At 37.1% G+C, this 19,378-nt stretch overlaps 1 protein-coding gene across 3 annotated transcripts in view; it reads right to left on the reverse strand.

Moving 5' to 3' along the window:
* LOC121524876 (nucleus accumbens-associated protein 2) overlaps window positions 1-19,378 on the reverse strand; it is a 72,437-nt gene continuing 53,059 nt past the window's right edge. For all 3 annotated transcript variants that reach the window (XM_041810421.1, XM_041810420.1, XM_041810422.1), the window contains 4 exons: window positions 15,610-15,786; window positions 10,428-10,533; window positions 10,070-10,167; window positions 1-8,118 (listed from right to left, as the gene is read on the reverse strand). In XM_041810421.1, coding sequence (XP_041666355.1) covers window positions 7,580-8,118; window positions 10,070-10,167; window positions 10,428-10,533; window positions 15,610-15,786 — 920 coding nt within the window. In that variant the 3' untranslated portion in view covers window positions 1-7,579. The remainder of the gene's footprint in view (window positions 8,119-10,069; window positions 10,168-10,427; window positions 10,534-15,609; window positions 15,787-19,378) is intronic.

Consider the following 19,378-nt stretch of genomic DNA (forward strand, 5'->3'; position numbering starts at 1 on the left):
TTTGGTGAAGTAAGGACTTTTATTAGAAAGCAGATTTTTCTGTATTGCATTTAAAGAAATCAGGTACTCCTGGACTACACAACTGAAACTGGTGATGGCAGATACCATGACGGGAATGAAAGGTAGATTCTTATGCAACATCAAAAGTGGCAACTTGCATTTCCGTTGTATATATTATTGATGCTTGAGTCAGAAGGCGCATAAACATTTTCAACATTTTTTTTCATTTGAAACATAGAGCAGGATCAACACTGAAATTGTCCCATCCCAGATTGCCGCCTGGCTCGGCAAATCCACGCCTACCAGAGCATAACAGATACAGTCCACGTCTGTTCATGAAGCACCAAGGAGTCAGTCAAAAGTCCCATCAGTCCTTGTTGCAGAGACACACACTTAAAACCAAGAAGGGCCGGCGTTGGCAACACAACGTCCCCCCACTCTGGAAAGTAAGCTCGCACAGACCAAAGCAAAGCCGGAGAAAGACGAAGCGAACAGCAAGAGCACAGCAAGTCATGTCTCATCTCCCATAATGCACTTTGGGTCTCATTCCTATTCTGATTGTCAGCGCTCTGAACACATGGCTTTAAAAGTTTTCTCCTTACCCCTCAACCACTCTTGACGTTTTTTTCTAAGTAGTTCTAAAGTGCTGGCGTTTATTTTTCAAGGACACACACATACATACAAACTTTTAGTGCATTTTTTTCTGAGTCTGCTGCAGGTTGGACTGCACACTCATCTGGGTAGTTAAGCATTGTATCCACTCTTTATCACTACTTTATAGATTTGACTTAATCAAACATTCATGAAAAGGCCGGGGCGTGTGGTAAAAAGACACGGCCCCTCTCGTAGACTCCCACTGGGTTTGTTTGCTAACAGTGACAACAGTTATTCAGCATAAAATACACGGTGCATAAAGATCAGAGGTTTCATCGGGTTCGAGTGAGTGTCTGAGTGGCATGCAGTTTATGATACAAGTGTCTCTTTGCATATAAATGTATTGTTTTCAGGATCCATCCACCGAAGACCACCGTGCTTACAGTTGTGACAGTAATGGGGCATGAACAGAGCGGTTTTTACAAAGAAATGTTTGTGAAAATAGCATCTTTTCCACCTTATTAATCATTTTAACCCATCATCCAGGTGACACAAAATAAAGATAAAAGTTTGCTTAGAAGGAGATACTGCTTTCAATCAAAGGTATGAGGAAAATTACATAACATTTGATACATTTTTCTTTAAACCACCCCAAACAGAGCTTAAGGGTTGGCCGTGACATTCTCTGAGAATATCTCAGTTTATAGTGCAACATTGTTTACGTTCAAATTCACCCTGCACAAGAAAAAAGACCGTAAGGAGAGGAGTAAAAAGAACAGATTGGTAGTTTTTTTTGTTGTCTGGGTTGAAGCCAGGCTTATTTTGCTGTAAGGCAGACAAACAGTGTACAAAAGGGAATTGATTTTTTTATGAGGCTGAATTTCAAAAATTGTTATCTTAAAAAAGCCAAATTTTAATTGGAATTAGAAGGTTGAACAGTATTAAAAAGTTACACAATAAATCAAAACTTTTTGCTTGGTTAGCCGTTTCAATTAAAGCTCCTGTGAGGAACTTTGCATTGATTTTGGCGCCCCTTATGGACAAAGCAGTACATCTTATCCCTTCTTTAAGTTACTTTTTGACCTAAAAAATCTCATCCTTTCATCTTTTGACAGCTATATGCATACAATGAATTTAAAATCTTTGCTGTGGTAAATCTAATGTTGGACAAATTTAATCTGACGCCTACCCCCCGTCAGCAGCACATACAGGCATTCAGACAGCTTTGCAGAAATATTCTCTAAGGTCTTATTTTGATTTATAGCTCATGATGAATTATTGTTGTTAATTTCAGTCCATTTTACAGCCATCACAAATTCCCACACAGGAGCTTTAAAAATGTCGCTTTCAGCAAACCGTCTCCTTTAAACACGAATGCAAAAACATGAAAATAAGTGACAAACGTAGCATTAAGAAAAGGCTTTTGAAGGGTGGAAATTAAGCAGAAAAATCTGTCATGTCTGCAGTAAACCTTTATAGGAACATTACGGATCACATCACAACATCCACACCCACACAGCCACAGTCTAAGGCACTGCTCCACACCTCTCTACAGCCACAGTGGAGTACATCAAAGTTTCCAACCCTGCTTTGTTCTAATTTGAGTTTTTTCTTTATCCATTTTGATGAGTAAAAAGGGTAGCCATGCAAATTCAACCTGTTCAGACGCACTGATTTAGTGCGCATGGTATGCTTGCTGCGCTGTTTCACAGCCGTATTAGGTTGCAGCTTGTAAAACAACTGCATTACACAGAACCAGAAGTCTTAACTTTGGTAATATACAAGTAGAAACAAGTCCTAGGCAGTCAATATTAGGAGATGTCTTGACTTTAATCATCAGAAATGCAAGCAAACTCCCCCACGCTGTCTAAATTAAAAATAAAAAAATACAAATAAAGAAATTGGCAATGTCTTAGGAATAACAATATCCTAAAATAGGGGTGTCACAACACTAATATACTACAATTTGATATGGTACAAGTAAAATTAAATACTGGACATAACAGCAATATGCTTTAATCAGACAGTTTTAGATTTATTGGGAAATATCTGGTACTAAATCACCAAAAATTGCAAGATAAGTTCAGCATACTGTTTAAATTGCATACAAATATATTGATAAAATTACAGTACCAAAATGTCACCAACCTATTTTAGCTATTTAATGTATTTGTTTACACAACACAGGGATTCATAGCTGTTTGGGAATGTGGATACCGAGTTGTAATCTTAATGCTTTGTGTTAATCCATGCAAATGATTTGCTATATGATAGCTATGACTGAATTCTACGGAGATCTGGGATGTTTGCATTCCTTGTCATCTGATGTAAACTGAGGTATTCTCTTTATAAACAAAAGCCTGGCTATATTTATGTTCGTCTAGCTTTGCTTGGAGTGATGGGAATTTCAGCTCTCGTTATGGATCCAGATTTTTTGTCTCCACTCTGTATTATGAGCTGGTCTTTCAGCTCCTGAATGGCTTGGTATAATTTTGTCCTTTAATTCTTTAAAACAACAATAAACATTGGAAAAAAGAAGCCGACTCTTGTAAAAGGAGCCCTTTAAACCAGTTCGTCCGCAAACGACACATCACGACTTTTAAAACTTTTCATCTCGAATCTTTCAATTGCAGCACCCTGCAGGAATTATTTGTCTTAGAGTATATCACTGTGACCTTCAAAAGCATGCTTATAACAAAACAAGGGAGAAAAAAGGGAGAAAAGCGGTTAAAAATGCTCCACTAGCCTCTCAACTCATGGCTAGTTCCCCCCCATTCATTTGTTTTTCCAGCAGCGTCACTGCGTGGGACTCACAGCCACGGAGATCATGTATGGGCGGCTGTTTGCATAAGATGCAGGCAAGTGAGTTCCCTTACCAGGTAGTCTTGATCTGTTCACTCTTTAACTGCACATTACACTATTAATATTAGCATCATAATCATTATTTTAGATGCCTAAGTTTACCTGGAAATACAGCCCCTCTCTCACCTCAATACCGGGTGTTTCTCTTAAAATCTGGTCTAGGTCTTTCAACAAGCAAAACTGTACCTGTTTTAGTCATCTTGTATTCAAATATAGGCACAGTCTTTCTTTACTTTGGAACATAGCTGAGTACTTTTGCCCTCTATTGTGAGCTGTTGGGAAAACCAAATTTCCACCAGTGGGGAATTAATTCAGGTTCATCTTGCCCCTGAAGATGTATTGTAATTGTTTTTATTCTTATAGTTTATCTTTGAATTACTTTGGGATTTTTTTTCGGTCCCAAGTTTTGTAGTTGGGTTCCTGATTTGGCCGGTAATCATTGGTTCCTATGATGTCATGTGACGTCTTAGTTCCCATTATATTTTGGGATGTCCTAGTCCTTATGATGACTTGGATGTCTTAATTCTTATAATGTCTCAGGATGTTTTAGCACTAATAATCTCAGGATGTCTGGGTAATAATGTTTGGGCTTCATATGTAGGTTGGGTTTTTGTTTAGTTTAGGTTCTTCTACCTTAACCTCCTGAGACCTGAGCTTTATTTGGAATTAGTAGGACCTAGTGAAGCTCAACTTTGTGTTTCAATAAGCAGTTTTTTAAATGATGTCCTCATATAAGGACATCGGTTAATTCGACTGAACTGGTGCAAAAACAGAGTTTGAAAAAGCCTGGAAAATAAATATATTTACACATTTTACTCACTTTCACTTGTAAGCTGTTGGTCTCTTTCCAGTCTTCCCAAGCATTATTATATTATCATTAAATAAAGTCCTAATGTCAACGAGTATGTGCATTTAGTGGTGTTGTAGCCTGTTAATATCAATAGAACTTGTCAAAAATGCATGCATATCAAACTATAAACACATTTCCATCGTACAATTTTAAGAGTTTTTGTATCTTGACCAGTTTTGTGTTGAGAGTGACTGTAGTGCATTTTGGTAAGGATGGTGACCATTGTGAATGTACACTGATAATTGTAATGTGCTTTTGCGACCACAAGATGGCAGACAAATCACCCACAAATGAGGCTAACAGGTCTAAGTTGCGCAAAGTTCCAAGTATTGGTGCAGGGAACCAAAAAATCTGATGTCATCACATGTGGACACTGGGTCGTAGGAGGTTGAGTTCTCTTGATGTTGTTTGTGTGTTGTTTTGCTGTCTTTATCTCTTGGTTGGAGTCTGTTCCTTTTTTTCTGCACTTTGTAAATCTTTCTCTTTAAATGTGCTATACAAATAAATGTATTATAATTATGATGCAGTTGCTTGGTATTTAAATGCCCAAAATGCATTGTTTATTCCGGGTAGTGCTTGTTTGAAGACATCGTAGGGGAGTTGGCTTGCATTTCAAAGGACTCAAATTTTTAATTTGTGGGTAAAATACATGACTGTAGATGTGCAGATTTTTTAGGCTTCTATACTTGTGGATGCAATTGAAATTTTGTCATTTTTAATCTTGCTGTGGCAAAGAAAATTGAAAAGTTGGACAACCTTTTTCCATAATGTTTGCATTTCAGGAAGACTTTCACTTTAGCTGACAAATAAACAAACGTTTCCACATTCCTGTGGTTTTCAAAAAAGGTTAAAAGCTGAGCAATTTTAGGACGTGAAGCTGAAGAAATTCAGAATAAAAGGAGGAAATAATTTTTCAAATCTTTTAGTGTATATATATATATATATATATATATATATATATATATATACACATACAGGGTCTCGCTCAGTTTTCTGTATACCAGGATAACTCACGATGGTGTTTTCCACATCGGAAGACTTGTTCACATCAGCTTAGAAAAGAAAATAATAATAAAATAAAATCACAGTAAAATTAAAGTTATAATGTGGCCCTCTTTGAAGAATTTACAATTCAGGAAAAGAAAAGGTGTCATATCAAAAGCTTTCGACTTAGTCAAAGCAGTGCTACAGTTTACATTCACTCATCACCTCAGCCACTCTGTTACAGCCCTGTTTCATCGACGACAGATCACATCTCTTCTAAAGAAAAAAAAAAAAAGGTTCTGTAAACGTTTTAATTCTTACCTAGTGCAATTATAACCCTGTGTTTCTTGTGCAGGGACATCTTAAAGCTTCTCAGACGGAGAAAAATCAGACCCAGACTTTCAAGTTGCACAGCACTGACGCATAAACAAAAAGATCCAATTTAGATTGGGGCATATGCAAATTTTTTTTGCTCGGTTGTTAGCTTAGCTTTGAATTTCTGCTGTGGGAAATAAACAGATTCATTTGAACACTTTAAAAGTATTTGTGGCTTTAAAAACTTTGGGGTTATTCAATGTGCTTTGACACTGATCAGAAACAACAAAATACATACAACAGTGTATCTCCTAAAACCAATTCACAGACAACAAAAGGCAGAAAGCATGAAAACAGATATCAAAAAAAAGAAAATACAGGTTTTAAGTCCCTGCTAGACCCACTCTGCTTTCTCCCCGTCCAAAAAAATAGGAACATTTATCGTCTTAGAGACCATTTTTCTCCTTCCAAACCCACAGCCCTCGCATCAAATAAATAATCAGTGATGTGGAGGACAGTTTCAGTCTTTAGTACAGTCACATTTGCATTAGTTTCACACCTTTTTTTAGAGTGCAAATGCGACAAGCCAGCAGAGATTGCTCTTATTGGTTTTATTCAATAATTTACCCCCCCTTGGGAGAAATAGAAACAAAAAAAACAAGATGGAAGCAGGCCCAAACCACTGCATTAAGGTGAAACAGTGCTTCTCTCTTTCACTTCCTTATAACACCATGTATTCAGTCATCTTTACTCATGGTGACAGCACGCTCTGCTTAAGAAAAAAGGAAACTGTCATAGATACTGTGTCAAAACAGTCCATCCTGGGTCAAAGCCAGGTTGCTTCTGATGTCACATCCTGGTTAAAAATGGTGGGAAAAGTCCTTTTTGTGTATTAATGGTGTAACTCGAGGCAACAGTAGCTGTTTTCTTATTTCAATGCAGGTTTGTGGCTTTGTTTTCTTTCATTTTTCATGCATGCAAGCTCGGGTTTAATGCATGTTGCTCATGTCTCTCTGTATCTCCAAGACAGGATGGCGTAAGTAAATTTTCAAAGTTAAAAAGCACTGTTTTATTTTTTTCAGAAGGTGTGTTTTCAATGCATGGGTGCAGATATTAAAGGCTAGTATCCTAAGGTGAGAACTGTTAATGTGTATGTATGTTGGTAGTTCAAAGGAGGCGTTCTGGAGCAGACACAGGCATCACATTGACTATTTAATCTGATTTGTTTCGGGGTGTAAAATGCATGAAAAACAACGCCATGTGATAGATTATTTTTTAGACTGCAGCAAAGTATTTAGGATTCGGGGAAAAACTTTTCTAATCTTTACCACAAAAATGCAATTTTAACGGAAAAGACATTTGTTCCGTTCATAAAGGACACGACCTTTGATAATAAGACAATACAATCTTTGATAGATATCTCTATATAGTCAACAAAAGAGGTCGAAGACTGCAAAACGGACCCTTGAGAGTCCCTGATCTGCTCTTCTCAAGGTTACAAAGGTTATTTTAAGACACAACTTTCCAAGAAAATGGAAATACTTTAAATCATAACACCACACACCATAAAGTGCCCATGAAGCAGCTGCTGCTTTTGTATTGAACTGAAGGATGAATCATTCAGCCATTTGTTCTGCTATCAGGCCTTTGTGAAATAGCTGCGGGTGCAGAAATACTGAGTAAACACAGAATATACGGAGAAAAGGGTGGAGCAGATCGAGTTGTTTTCTCTCTGTGTGAATGCCATGCCTGTGTCTCCTTCAACTTCCAGTGTTTTCTATCAGTTTGTGTACACGTGTGCACATGCATGTGAGACAAAAATTCCTGTATATTAAGACCTAGGAGCGCTGCTTTTTGTGCTGAAAATTCCCGTTGAGGAAGCACGGAGGAGAAGAAAGAGTGGTGGGCGAGATGTTAGAGTAAGAGAGAGCAAGCAAAAAGAAAAGCGGTGTTAAACAGATTTCACAGAGGCGTTCACTGTCCGTTCACTCTCAAACCTTGTCCAAAACTTTCCACCTCCTGCTCGGGAGGCGTGTCACCACAACCGCCCGCATCAGCACCTGGGATCAAAGATGGCGCCCCCAGTGATCCGTCCACCCCTTCTAACCCGGCTTCGTCCTCCTCTTCCTCCTGATCCTCTTGGATTACTCCTTCACCTTCACCTTCAGCCTCCCCGCTGGCTCCTCCTGACCCGGGGCTGCCCTCCGTCAGTGGCTGATGAGTCCTGAGAGGGTCCTTACGATCCGGGTACAACCTTTGCTCTAAGGACTTGAAATCGTGATCAAAGGGGAGGGGTAACCCTGGCTGAGGGGCACCCAGGGCCAAGCCCAGACCCACAGCAGCAGCAGCACCCATGCCCATTCCTGCGCGGTACACCTCCATGCCATCAGGCAGCATGGACTTGATCTTGGGCAGCCATCGCTTACGGACGCGCCTCGCGTTTGTGCACATGTCGGCGGCGATCACATTCATTTCACTCTCCTTGAAGTTAGGGTTGAAATTTTGACAGTAGACTGCAAGAAAGGACAACAAATCAATGCAGATGAATGTGCATTTAAAAAATATAATGAAAAATTCAACCCCAGTCCCAAAAAAGCTGGGGCACTGTGTAAAATGTAAATAGAAACTGAATGCAATGATTTGTAAATCTCATAAACCCATATTAACTAACTATTTTTTAATTTGTTGGCAGCAACTCATCTAAAAAAATGTAGGGACGGGGCAACAAAAGGCTGGAAAACTAAATTGTACTAATGTAAACCAGCTAATGAGGTTGATTGGCAACAGGCCAGTAACATGACCGGTTATAAAAGGAGCATTTTACAGAGAGGCAGAGTCTCTCAGAAGTAATGATGGGCAGAAGTTCAACAAACTGCAAAAAATGCATTGCAAAATTGTGGAACAATTTCAGAAAAATGCTCCTCAGTGCTCGTCAGTGTAAGACTTTGAATACCCCACCATCCACAGTAACTAATATGAAAAGATTCAGAGGATCCACAAATGCAAGTTAAAGCTGTATCATGCAAAGAAGGAGCAATATGTGGACACAATCCAGTAACCCTGATGTCTTCTCTGGGCCTAAGCTCATTTAAAATGGACTGAGGCAAAATCGAAAACTGTTCTGTGGTCAAAATTTGGCATTCTTTTTGGAAATGATGTACTCTGGGCCCTGTAGACTAAGGAGGAGAGGGATCATCCAGCTTGTTATTAGTGCACAGTTCAAAACCCTGCATCTCTGATGGTATGTGGTTGCATTAGCGCCTACAGCATGGGCAGCTTACAACATCTGAAAAAGCACTATCAGTGATAAAGTATACAGAGGTTTTACAGCAACGGCTCTTTCAGGAAAGGCCTTGCATTCTTCTGCTAAACCACACACCACATCAATCACACCAGTATGGATTCGCAGAAGAAGAGTCTAGGTGCTGAGGTGGACTTTCTGCAGTCACGACTTTTCACCACTAGAAAAGATATGGCGCATTATAGAATAAAAAATCTGGCAAAGAAGACCCAGAACTGACGTAGAGAGAGGAGGGTGAGTGCTACAAGGTGTCAAAAATGTAACCAGAATTAGATGCTCCTCAGGATGGGTGGACAAACTTTAAACAGCAAAATATTTAAGAGTGACTTGCCAGATTACTTTCAAATAAAGTCTTTAGCTGTGGTTCCTAACCATTTTTCGTTGGAGCCCTCTGCCTACTTGTATTGAAGAAATTGCCAAAAATCAACATCTCTTAACTGAAAATGGCTCTGTGCATGTTTTTCCTACCAAAAGACTCCCCCTTGAGATCTTTGGCGCCCCCCTCAGGGGGTCCCAGACCCCAGGTTGGGAACCACTGGTAAAATGGCAGTCAAAACTGAAAATCCGAGGTACTCTGACGTGATTAAAATTCTTTATTTAACAAGGACGTCTGCTCGTTTGACTCAGTCTTCATCAGAATATGAGACAATGTAGAAATCCTTGTTAAATAAGGGATTTTTATCACATCAAAGTGCCTCAGATTGTCAGTTTTGACTGCCATTTTTTACGATGGACTATATTTGCAAATAATCTGGCCAGTCACTCTTCATTTTTCTGCTAGACACCCAGCACAGTTGAGCAGCTAGAATTGTACAACACACAAAAATGGGACAACGCTCTTATCACAAAACTCTAGCTACTGGTCTCCTCACTTCCCAGACTCTTACAGATTGTTGTTAAAAGAAGAGGGGGTGCTACAGAATGGTTAACATGGCCCTGTCCCTACTTTTTTAGGTGTTTTGCTGCCATCAAATTTAAAATGATCTAGTATATTTCATGAAATGGTAAAATGTCTCACTTTCAACATCTGATTTAAATTCTACTGTGAATAAAATATGGGTTTATGGGATTTTCAAATCACTGCATTCTGTTTCTATTTCATTTTACACTGTGTCCCAACTTTTTTGGAACCAGGGTTGTAGAAATATTTGTGTGTCACCTACGTTTGACAGCGTTCAGGACCCTGCTGTCCAGGGGTTTCCGACTGGGGTCACTAGTAGAAGAACGGATCCCTGTCCCACAGCTATTAGCTAAAGTGTTTCTGTAAGGTGAACACCAGGGGGCGCAGTCAGGAACAGGCACATAACAGTAGATTTACATGAGATCACACACACACACACACACACACACACACACACACCCACACACACACACAACCAACCGCATTGCACAACATGGCCACAGATGGAGTGTGAAAGTTGGATTGTGACAACAGCAGTAGTGTTGGAGTCATACGCACTACACTAATCTTACAGTAGGTCCTTAAACACAAACTGTTCTGCTTTTTTTTGTGCTTCTCACCTGTCAAAGAAGGTGGCTAACAGGCGGCGGAGCAAGACTTTGTGTTTGATTCCAGCACATAGATGACAGTTCATCAGCTGGCCTCGAGTCATGAACACCTGTGTACCTGGAGAAGGAGAAAGAAGATAAACCAACTCTGTTTTGAAGACTTGAATATTGTCTCTCCTCTCCTGGTCCTATTCACCTTTTCTGTTTGATGAACTTGGAATTTATTAGTCTTTTTATGGAGTTTAAAAGAAGCTTCAGCTGCCAAAAGTAGTCTCATAAAACTAAGGACAAATCAGAGTTGAAGGCAGTACAAACATCAAAATGCTAAATTAGTTTCTTGTAATTCTTTTAAAGCATTTCTTTGACCTTTCTGTTTTGTTTCCCTTGTATTTCCAATTTGTGTCATTCTGTGTTTAATCCAATAACATGATTGAATCTGAAGTTTTTTTGATTGATTACCAACTGCATCCGCACGTGCCGTATCTTAGGGTCATTCTCCATACATAAAGTTTACTTAGAAGGATTCAGAGCGTATTATTTAGTCTGAAATGATCCAATACTAAACTGATTAAACTTTCTGCCATGCTCCATCGTAGGAATTAAAACGGGTACATGTCGAGCAGCACCGGGCCTCTTTGAAAGTTTCTGGTCTGCTTGCCAAGAACGATATCTGGCAGTCACACCAAAGACATCCGCTTCTTTTTTTTGTCTCATCATACCAAATAATCCTTTCCCTCACGCTCTCAGGGGCCTGTAAGGGACCATTTGGCAAACTCCCGGCAGGCTGTCATATGCTTTTTACCCCAGAGTGACTTCTGTCTGGTCGCTCCAACATAAAGGCCTGATTAATGATCACTGCAGAGATGGCTGTCCTTCTGTTACGGTCTTCAATCTCTGCAGCGAGGCTCTGCAGCCCTGCACAGATTGACACTGACTGTGATGTGGTTTAGGAGCAATCTCTACTAGCCAATCAGAATCCAGTTTAATGTGGGTCATATGCTAAGTGAAGGTGGTTCATTAGGATAAAGAACAGAGCATTACTGACCTCTGTGCTCTTTATAGTGAGGCAGCTACATTCATTAGAACGACTGATGATCTCTAACAACTTTATACCCAGAAACATACCAGTTTTTGTGGTTTATTAATTCTGTTGACTCTATTTATTTATTTCTAATGTCCCTGACTCATCATAATACATGATTAAATACCGTTCATACTTATTTTTGTTTAGACCTGATATTGTTGTTTATAGTTCAGTCTGTGGAGTTGCTTGAATTTCTTCATGATTTTTTTACTTATTCATCTTGTATCTCTTTTAATTTTAATGCTTATTTCAGTTAGATGATAATTTTCATAATTATTTAATCTCTAAATGTGTGTATTCCTCTTCAATACTTTTATTTGTAATTGTTGTATATATATTTTATTCCAATATGTGTTTTCTTTTATTCTTCTTTTTCTTATATTTTTCAGGGTTTTTTTTTATTTCCTTTTAAATTGTCATGTTTATTTGGAATGTAGTTTTCATGTTTATATTCATTTATGGTGTTTTTATTTTTATGTTTATCTTTCTTTTTGATGGTTCTATTTCTGCTTTTAATGTCAACATTTTTTGAAATGTTTATATTTCTTATGTTTATTTTTGCTTTGATTTTTTTAAACATTTTGTTAAACATATTTTTCTTTTTTGTATATTTTTTGTTTATTTTTCTTCTTGTTTTGAATTATTATTTTTTAATTCAATTTAACATTTACCTTTCCAGATTGGTGTATATGTATTTTTTGTTGTTATTTCATTCTTAATGTATATTTTGCTTTTTGCTTTTTATTTTCTATATTTACATTTTTTGTGATAAATATTTTTAGATGCTTTTTTCATTTTCTTCTTTTAAATTTTGATCTTTATTTTCTGTTTACATTTCTTTATGATGAGTATATATTCTTGTTTATATTATTTTATTCTTTTATTTATTTTTATGTTAATTTTTTTATTTTCTGTTTACATTTCTTTGTGATCTATATATTTTTTTTATGTTTACTTGTTTTTTTCTCTTATTTCCCTTTGATGTTCACATTTTGATCCTTATTTTCTGTTTACATTTCTTTATGGTTATTTTTTTTATCTATGTTTATACTTTCTTTTTAAATTCATTTCTATTTTTTTAATTTTAATTTTCCCTGTGATATTTTTTTGATTTTCTTTTCTGTGTACATAAAAATTTAACTTTTATTTAACCAGGAGAAAACCTCATTGATATTAAAAATCTGTTTTTCAAGAGTGTCCAGGACAAGACAGCAGCAGCATTACTTTGTGGTGTTTATTTGTCATTGATGTTTTCTCTTTGATTTCATTTTCAAAGTGGGCATTTCTTTGAGATGCTTAATTGATTATGTGTATATTTATAGTATTATTTGATCTGATCATTGTTTTAACTAACTGTTTGTAAACTTATATACCTTTATGAAAGATATCTCTATCTCTTCATAAACATAAATAAAGGATAAATAAAAATTAGGATACATATTTCAATGTTTATATTTAACAATGCAAAGCCAGTGGATTGGTCAGGTGTCATGTCTGTCATCAGATGGATCAATCTTGCAAAGCTTCAGTGTTGATACACTTGTTCCTGGTCTAAGAATGACCAAACCAATCAGAATCATTTGAGAAGAAGAAGTGGCAGTAGCTATCGGTGAAGTTTGGTTGTACCGCAACACTGTAAACGACGACCGCCAGTTTAGTGTGGGTGCAGCTATGAGGCCGATTTATCAGACCTGGACAACATTTCTTATTAAAAAGAGGCAAAAAACCACGCTTAATGCTTTTTGGGGGGAAATTAAGTTTTTACTAGACTCCTGACTGTTTAAGGCAACAGTTTAATTATATATATATATAATTTTTTTGACTATTGTGTACATTTTTAACTGCTTTTTTTGTTCCAGCGTTATGTGTATTTCTCTGGTTTATAACTGCAGAGTTGTTTGTCTTACTGTGTATCAACATTGGACGGATTAAGAAAACTGCCTTTTTTAACACCCCTACTGGAATCTGCATTTTTGTCACCCCCTTTTGCCTCCTTTTATGGGCCAATTAAAGCTTTAATACATGGTTTAATCCTGCATAAAAATATTAACATATGCTGCTTGTTTGTAGGTAATCAGTGCAGTCTTGCATAGTTATTCATATTCATATTCACACAGCCATCTTTGAGCAACGTCTATTTTTCAAACTCGAGGAACTTCAACTTAGTTTATTTTCTGAGCCCCGAGACAAAATGCTACCTGAATTGAATTTGTTTTAGTTTAACAGGGTTGATGCAGTTTTACATCGTTTCTGCTGATGTGCTGCACAGAGAGTGCACAGCAATAGCTAATTTCCAACTCTTGTACCTGGTTGGGCCTTTGAGTAAACAAAATTGTGCTGCTAAATGTTGTGTATAAAATACACAACATTTAGCAGCATAATTTCCAACTCTTGTCCCTGATAATGATAAGTGCCACTGTTGGACTTCATACAGGTACTCAGTTAGAATCTCTGCTGCCTTGCCAGGTGACTCAGCAGGAGCATAAATGACCGCGTCATCAGCATAAAGCATGAGTTTGGCCTCTGGACAAGTTTTGACCAAATCATTTATAAACAGACTGAAAAGCAGAGGGGCAGGAATTTACCCATAGGGATACCTGTTATTTGAAAGATATGATTTTTTTTGTGAACTTTCACACATTGCTCTCTATGCTGACGACAAGACTTAAACCAATCAACTGAGTTTTTAGACACATTTGATAATATTAACTTAGAGGATTGTTATGGCTGCCACTGTAAAACCCCTTTCCTTGGTTGAGAAACACTGTCCCCAGAATAATACCACTGTCAAAATATTGCTTTGTTTTCAACAACAAAAAAAAACAGTTTCTGTTAAACATTTTGGTCTAAAACCAAGAGTTGAAGATGAAGGAGTTGACTTATCTTCAGACAGTCACAACTTATCATCACAACTTTGGACCTTTGACAGTAAAGGGGGCAATAATTAATAACCAAATTATAGCCCACTATTTAAAAGCTGCTATTTTTTGTTATTTTTAAATTTCTTTGCTCTAATTCAGTGGTTCCCTACCTTTACTTTCTCTCAAAGAGACTAAAACATTTCTAAAACTTTGTGAATAAGTCAAAAGGCACAGCTTTACTGTTCCTCCTATTATGTTGTAGGCCAATCACTGCAAATATGCACCAGTGCACAGAGACGCTGAGCCATTATGCAGTTATTCGGGGAAAACATTACTCTTTCCAAGCAAATTAGTCTAACTGCATCAAGCATCTAATGATGAGGTTGTACAGTGTTAATATAGTTAAACTCAGTCTACTGTCTGTGAGAGCTGATGAAAGTGCACTGCAGTTTTTATGGCAATAAAATTAAGTCCTACATATACAAGAAGTCAAACTCAGCATTTCAGAGTTTAAAAAGTCTGAAATTTACAAAAAACCTTGGAATTTCCAGGTTTAAAAAGGCTTTCATTTTGACACTAGAAACTCAAAAATAAAAAGGCTTTAAAATTGTAAATTTAAACAGTGTAAGGTCAAAAATTTACAGTAAACCAAGATGAAAACAATGGTTGGATTTTTTTACTTCATAGTCTCAAAAATGTATGTCATCTCCTCAAGACGATAAATTCATGAGCCACTGTGGCCTTTCCTCTAGATTCTTTGTTAATTTTGTTCTTTACATTTGTATATAGTTTTTAACTTCAATGACATCCTACTTTCTTTAAATAGCCACACTCAACACTCATCAAGAATTTTTGAGCTGAAAAATAAAAGGCTCAACCTTTCTTATGACACCTACCCCACCCTGGCACAGTTTTCCGGCGTTAAATATTTGAATTGCCTTACAGAAAAAATCAATCTAATGTCTGATGGCTTTTTTGTAGCTCATAAACAGGTATTGGTATTACTTTGAGTCTGTTTCACACAAGCTAGAAACTCATCACAATACCTTTAATTTCCCTTCTATTTCCACATTATTATGATCTCCAAGCTCCGTATAATTCAGTCATTTCAGATTACCCACTTGATGTAAATTTTGCAAAGGTTGCATGCACAATTACTTTCCCAACCTTGTAGCATGAAAGTTCCCCTCTGAATGTGACAGAGTAAATGTGTGCAAGCAGCTGCATGTGTAACTATGTGCGTGCCTACCAGCTACTAGCTCCAGCTTCTCCCCTGGGTCCCCCTCAGTGTAGAGCTTGGGGTGGCAGCGGTAGCCGATCTGGCTGATGAGGCTTGCAGGCAGAGCCACCAGGTCCCTGCGGATCAGCACACAGTTGCGGTTCTCCAAGGCCAAGGGCACTGCTGCCATGTCGGTCTTGTCCTGGACTGATGAAAGGAAGAGAGAGAGCCAGTTTAGAAAGCGGGTTGAGTGTTACTCAGCAGAAACAGAAAGTATGGATGCATATATATGTATGAGACCCCAAATGACAAAAACAGTGATACTACTCTCTATATGTATGCAAAATTCAATTACTAAAGCTGGTTTTTGTAATCCCATAGAACTTTGTTGCGTTTCATAAATGTTTCAGAGCATTGCAGATGCATCCAAGTTAAGTCACGATGCTGCATCAGCAGCTTGACTTTTGGAGGGGGATGGATCCAAAGCTGGGTGGGTGTAAGGTTCCCACTCACAAAACTGTTTCCCCCCAAACTTCTGCAATGAGCTGAGTGTTTATGTGCACGCACACAACTCGTGCACACACACAGAAATTAATCTCTCATTTGCCTCATTGTGTATACAGCAAAGTGTGGATTTCTATCATGCACTCACACTTAAATCTACACACAAAGGCACACACAGGCAAGTCATGCAGGGGTCTCAAATATCCCACAATGTCACCCTGAGGTGCTCTGAGTGATTGCAGATAGAGAGGATTTCATAAATATCTGAAACTCTAGAATTTGACAAACCTGTTGGATGCCTTTCAGAGAGCAGAGAGCCGATTGATGAAGTGTGTGCGTCTGTGTTAGCATATATGCCTGCTAGTATAGGAGGATGAGCGCTAGTATGAAAGTGTTGTAACAAAAAGCAGCACAGACAGGCTGCTGTAGCCATGATAAGGAGTGTGTTGTTGGTCACGATGCACTCCAATCATAACTCCATAAAGCTATCTTTATGCACATACACACACAGACACACACTGGAGGCACAACATCCTTTTTTTAAAAAGCACAGGATACATGATTTATGAAAGATTAAATAATGTAACTAGGATGAAACCAATGTGCATCCATTTTTCTTTTGTACAATATGTAACGAATCCAGACAAGAAGCAGCTATGTTCCCAAAAACCCCTGTATTTATGGTTTCTGCAAGTCATGCAGAGTTTTACTTTTAGATCGGCCTGTATCAGATGAATTTCCTTCCTTTACGCCAAGGGCATTTGAGAAAGTAATTCGTTTAGTCAGTTCTTCCATGACTACAAAGATAAAACTACAGCAAAGCTGCCATTGACACTGAGCATTCGCTCATTTGATCAGTGTTTTCTTTGAACTCCTATGATTTATTTATATATTTATGTACAATTGTGAGGTAGAACTGTGTATAATGAAGAGAGCATGCTGTATTTTTAGCAGGGTTTAGAATGGAAAATGCTTCAGAGTAGGCCGGGTAATATAAACCACAAACCATATCTTGATATTGTTTTGGCCGGATAGCAATACATGATATAAAATGCATTCAGAAAGTATTCACTTTTTTCAATTTTCTTACGCTGCACCCTGATGCTACAGTCAAAAAATATAATTTTTATTCTTATTAATCTACGCTCAGTACTCTATCATGTCAAAGTGAACAAAGAATTTTAGAAAATTTTGCAAATTTATTAAAAATAAAAAACTTTTTTAAATTTTGTGTTGTCTCTGATGGTGTCTGTAATGTCTTGTTTGTGTTGTAGAAAATAAAAAATTTAAATGGTAAAAAACAAACAAAAAAGCAAACTAAAATATGACATTAACATACGAATTCAGACCCTTTGCAAAACCACTCGAAATTTAGGTCAGGTTCCTCCTATTTGTCTGGATCTTTGCTGAGATGTTAGATCTCAAGGATGAAGCAAATAATATTGATTTACATTTCAATACCACAACAACCTAAAGAGAAGACCTAGAGACCCAGTAGTGGGCATATTTCTTTATTTCTAATGATCAAGAATTGCAGCCAAAGTCCTACATATTTGATGAACTATGCAAAAAATATCAATAATATTTCCATATATTGAAGTTGTGAAAATTTTCTGTATTCTTGAATGATATATGTTGCAAAATGATCAAACCTCTGTTACTTCAATGATTGGTTGCTTTAAGGCTAGTTTTTAATTATCATAAATTGCAGTCAATTCCTGCACACTGTTGAAATTGTACAAAAACACTTGCAACAGTTCTGTGTACTGAGATTGTCAAAATTTTTCATGTTCTCAAATTCCATGTGAGATAAAACCATTATTTAATGAGCAGGCTTTAGTCAAATTTGTTACCAAAAGGGGAAAAAACACTGTCAAAATTGTGCAAATTTGAAAAAGTTGGTGAAACTACTGACGTCAGAGTTTGCCTGAAAATTTTTGATAATTAAGATCAATAAATTAACTGATAACCTGCCACCTGGTAGGAATTATCGCTCTATTTAATCAAAAGTGTAACAGCTTCATTCCACAGGCAGTAACACGGTTGAAAAGCTAACATCCTGCTGCTGAAGTCCACTAAACATTAGAGGTGGGAATCTTTAGGCACCTAACGATTTGATTACATTTCATAGTGCTACGATTCGATTCTTAATCGATTATTGATGCATTTTGATGCACATGTTCTTTTTTTACATTTCTGTTGTTCTCACTGTGTCAAATATAATAAAAATTTTACATTTGTGTTTACAAAAAAAGAGAAATTAAATTTCCACTATCCTCTAATGGAAGATGTGTGTAAACTGGAAATTTACAACTGAACTGAACCAAAGATAGCAGCACCTTTTCCTTGTAACATATCTGAAACTACAAATATAAAAATGTCCTTTTCATAGATGAACAACTGGTAATCCAAATCTTGCTGTTACTCGCTGTGTGCCAGAGTTCCACCTTTTTGTTACTGCTATTCCACAGTGTTGAATATTTAAAATTGTTTTTGATTATCGGTTATTGGACATTTATAAATTGATTCAGAATCTTCCACCTCCATATCACGATGCATCTAAGAATCAGTTTTTTCTCCCACCTCTACTTAACATGCTACCTTTAAAGTTTATTTTCATCATTGCATTAATTGCACTTTTTGAGTATAGTACAGATCTCCTCTGATATTGATCACAATGTTGTTGTTTTGTTCTTTTTGTTTTTGCTGACTCTCCAGAGTAACAGTTTGTTCTTCTGTATGTCCACATGTATATATGGATGGAATAACAGTCAAATTTAAATTTAAACATTACTGTCTGTCTTTTTTACACTTGTTATCAAAAGACATCAATACCATAGATGAATCGATATCCAATTGTCCGATTTCAAAATATTACAAAAAAGGGGTTCAATTGCAATTAACCATAGAAATTCTGAGATTCATAACCAAAAACTGCAGTAGTTTAAATGCTTGGAATAAATCAATTGAACTGGAGGATTTTCTTTATCACTGTCTTGGATATGTTAAATTAGCATCACTGACTTTCATGCATCATTGGTTTTTATGCAGTGTCTGATTTAAAATGTATTTCCCTGATAAGCCATCTGATGTGGCACAGATGCCCTAGTAGTAAGGTCGCACCACATATACATGGACGGTTCAGGTTAAAGTCCGGTCTGTGGCTCTTTAATCATATGTCATTCCCTACTCTTTCATCCCTGTTTCCACTCTATCCACTGCTGTATCTCTCTCTAAAAAAGGCAAAAATGCCCCCAAATAAATCTTAAAAATAAATAAGATAATATAAGAGGAT

Source organism: Cheilinus undulatus, linkage group 17 (assembly GCF_018320785.1).
Source record: "Cheilinus undulatus linkage group 17, ASM1832078v1, whole genome shotgun sequence".
In the NCBI taxonomy this organism is placed as follows: Eukaryota; Metazoa; Chordata; class Actinopteri; order Labriformes; family Labridae; genus Cheilinus; species Cheilinus undulatus.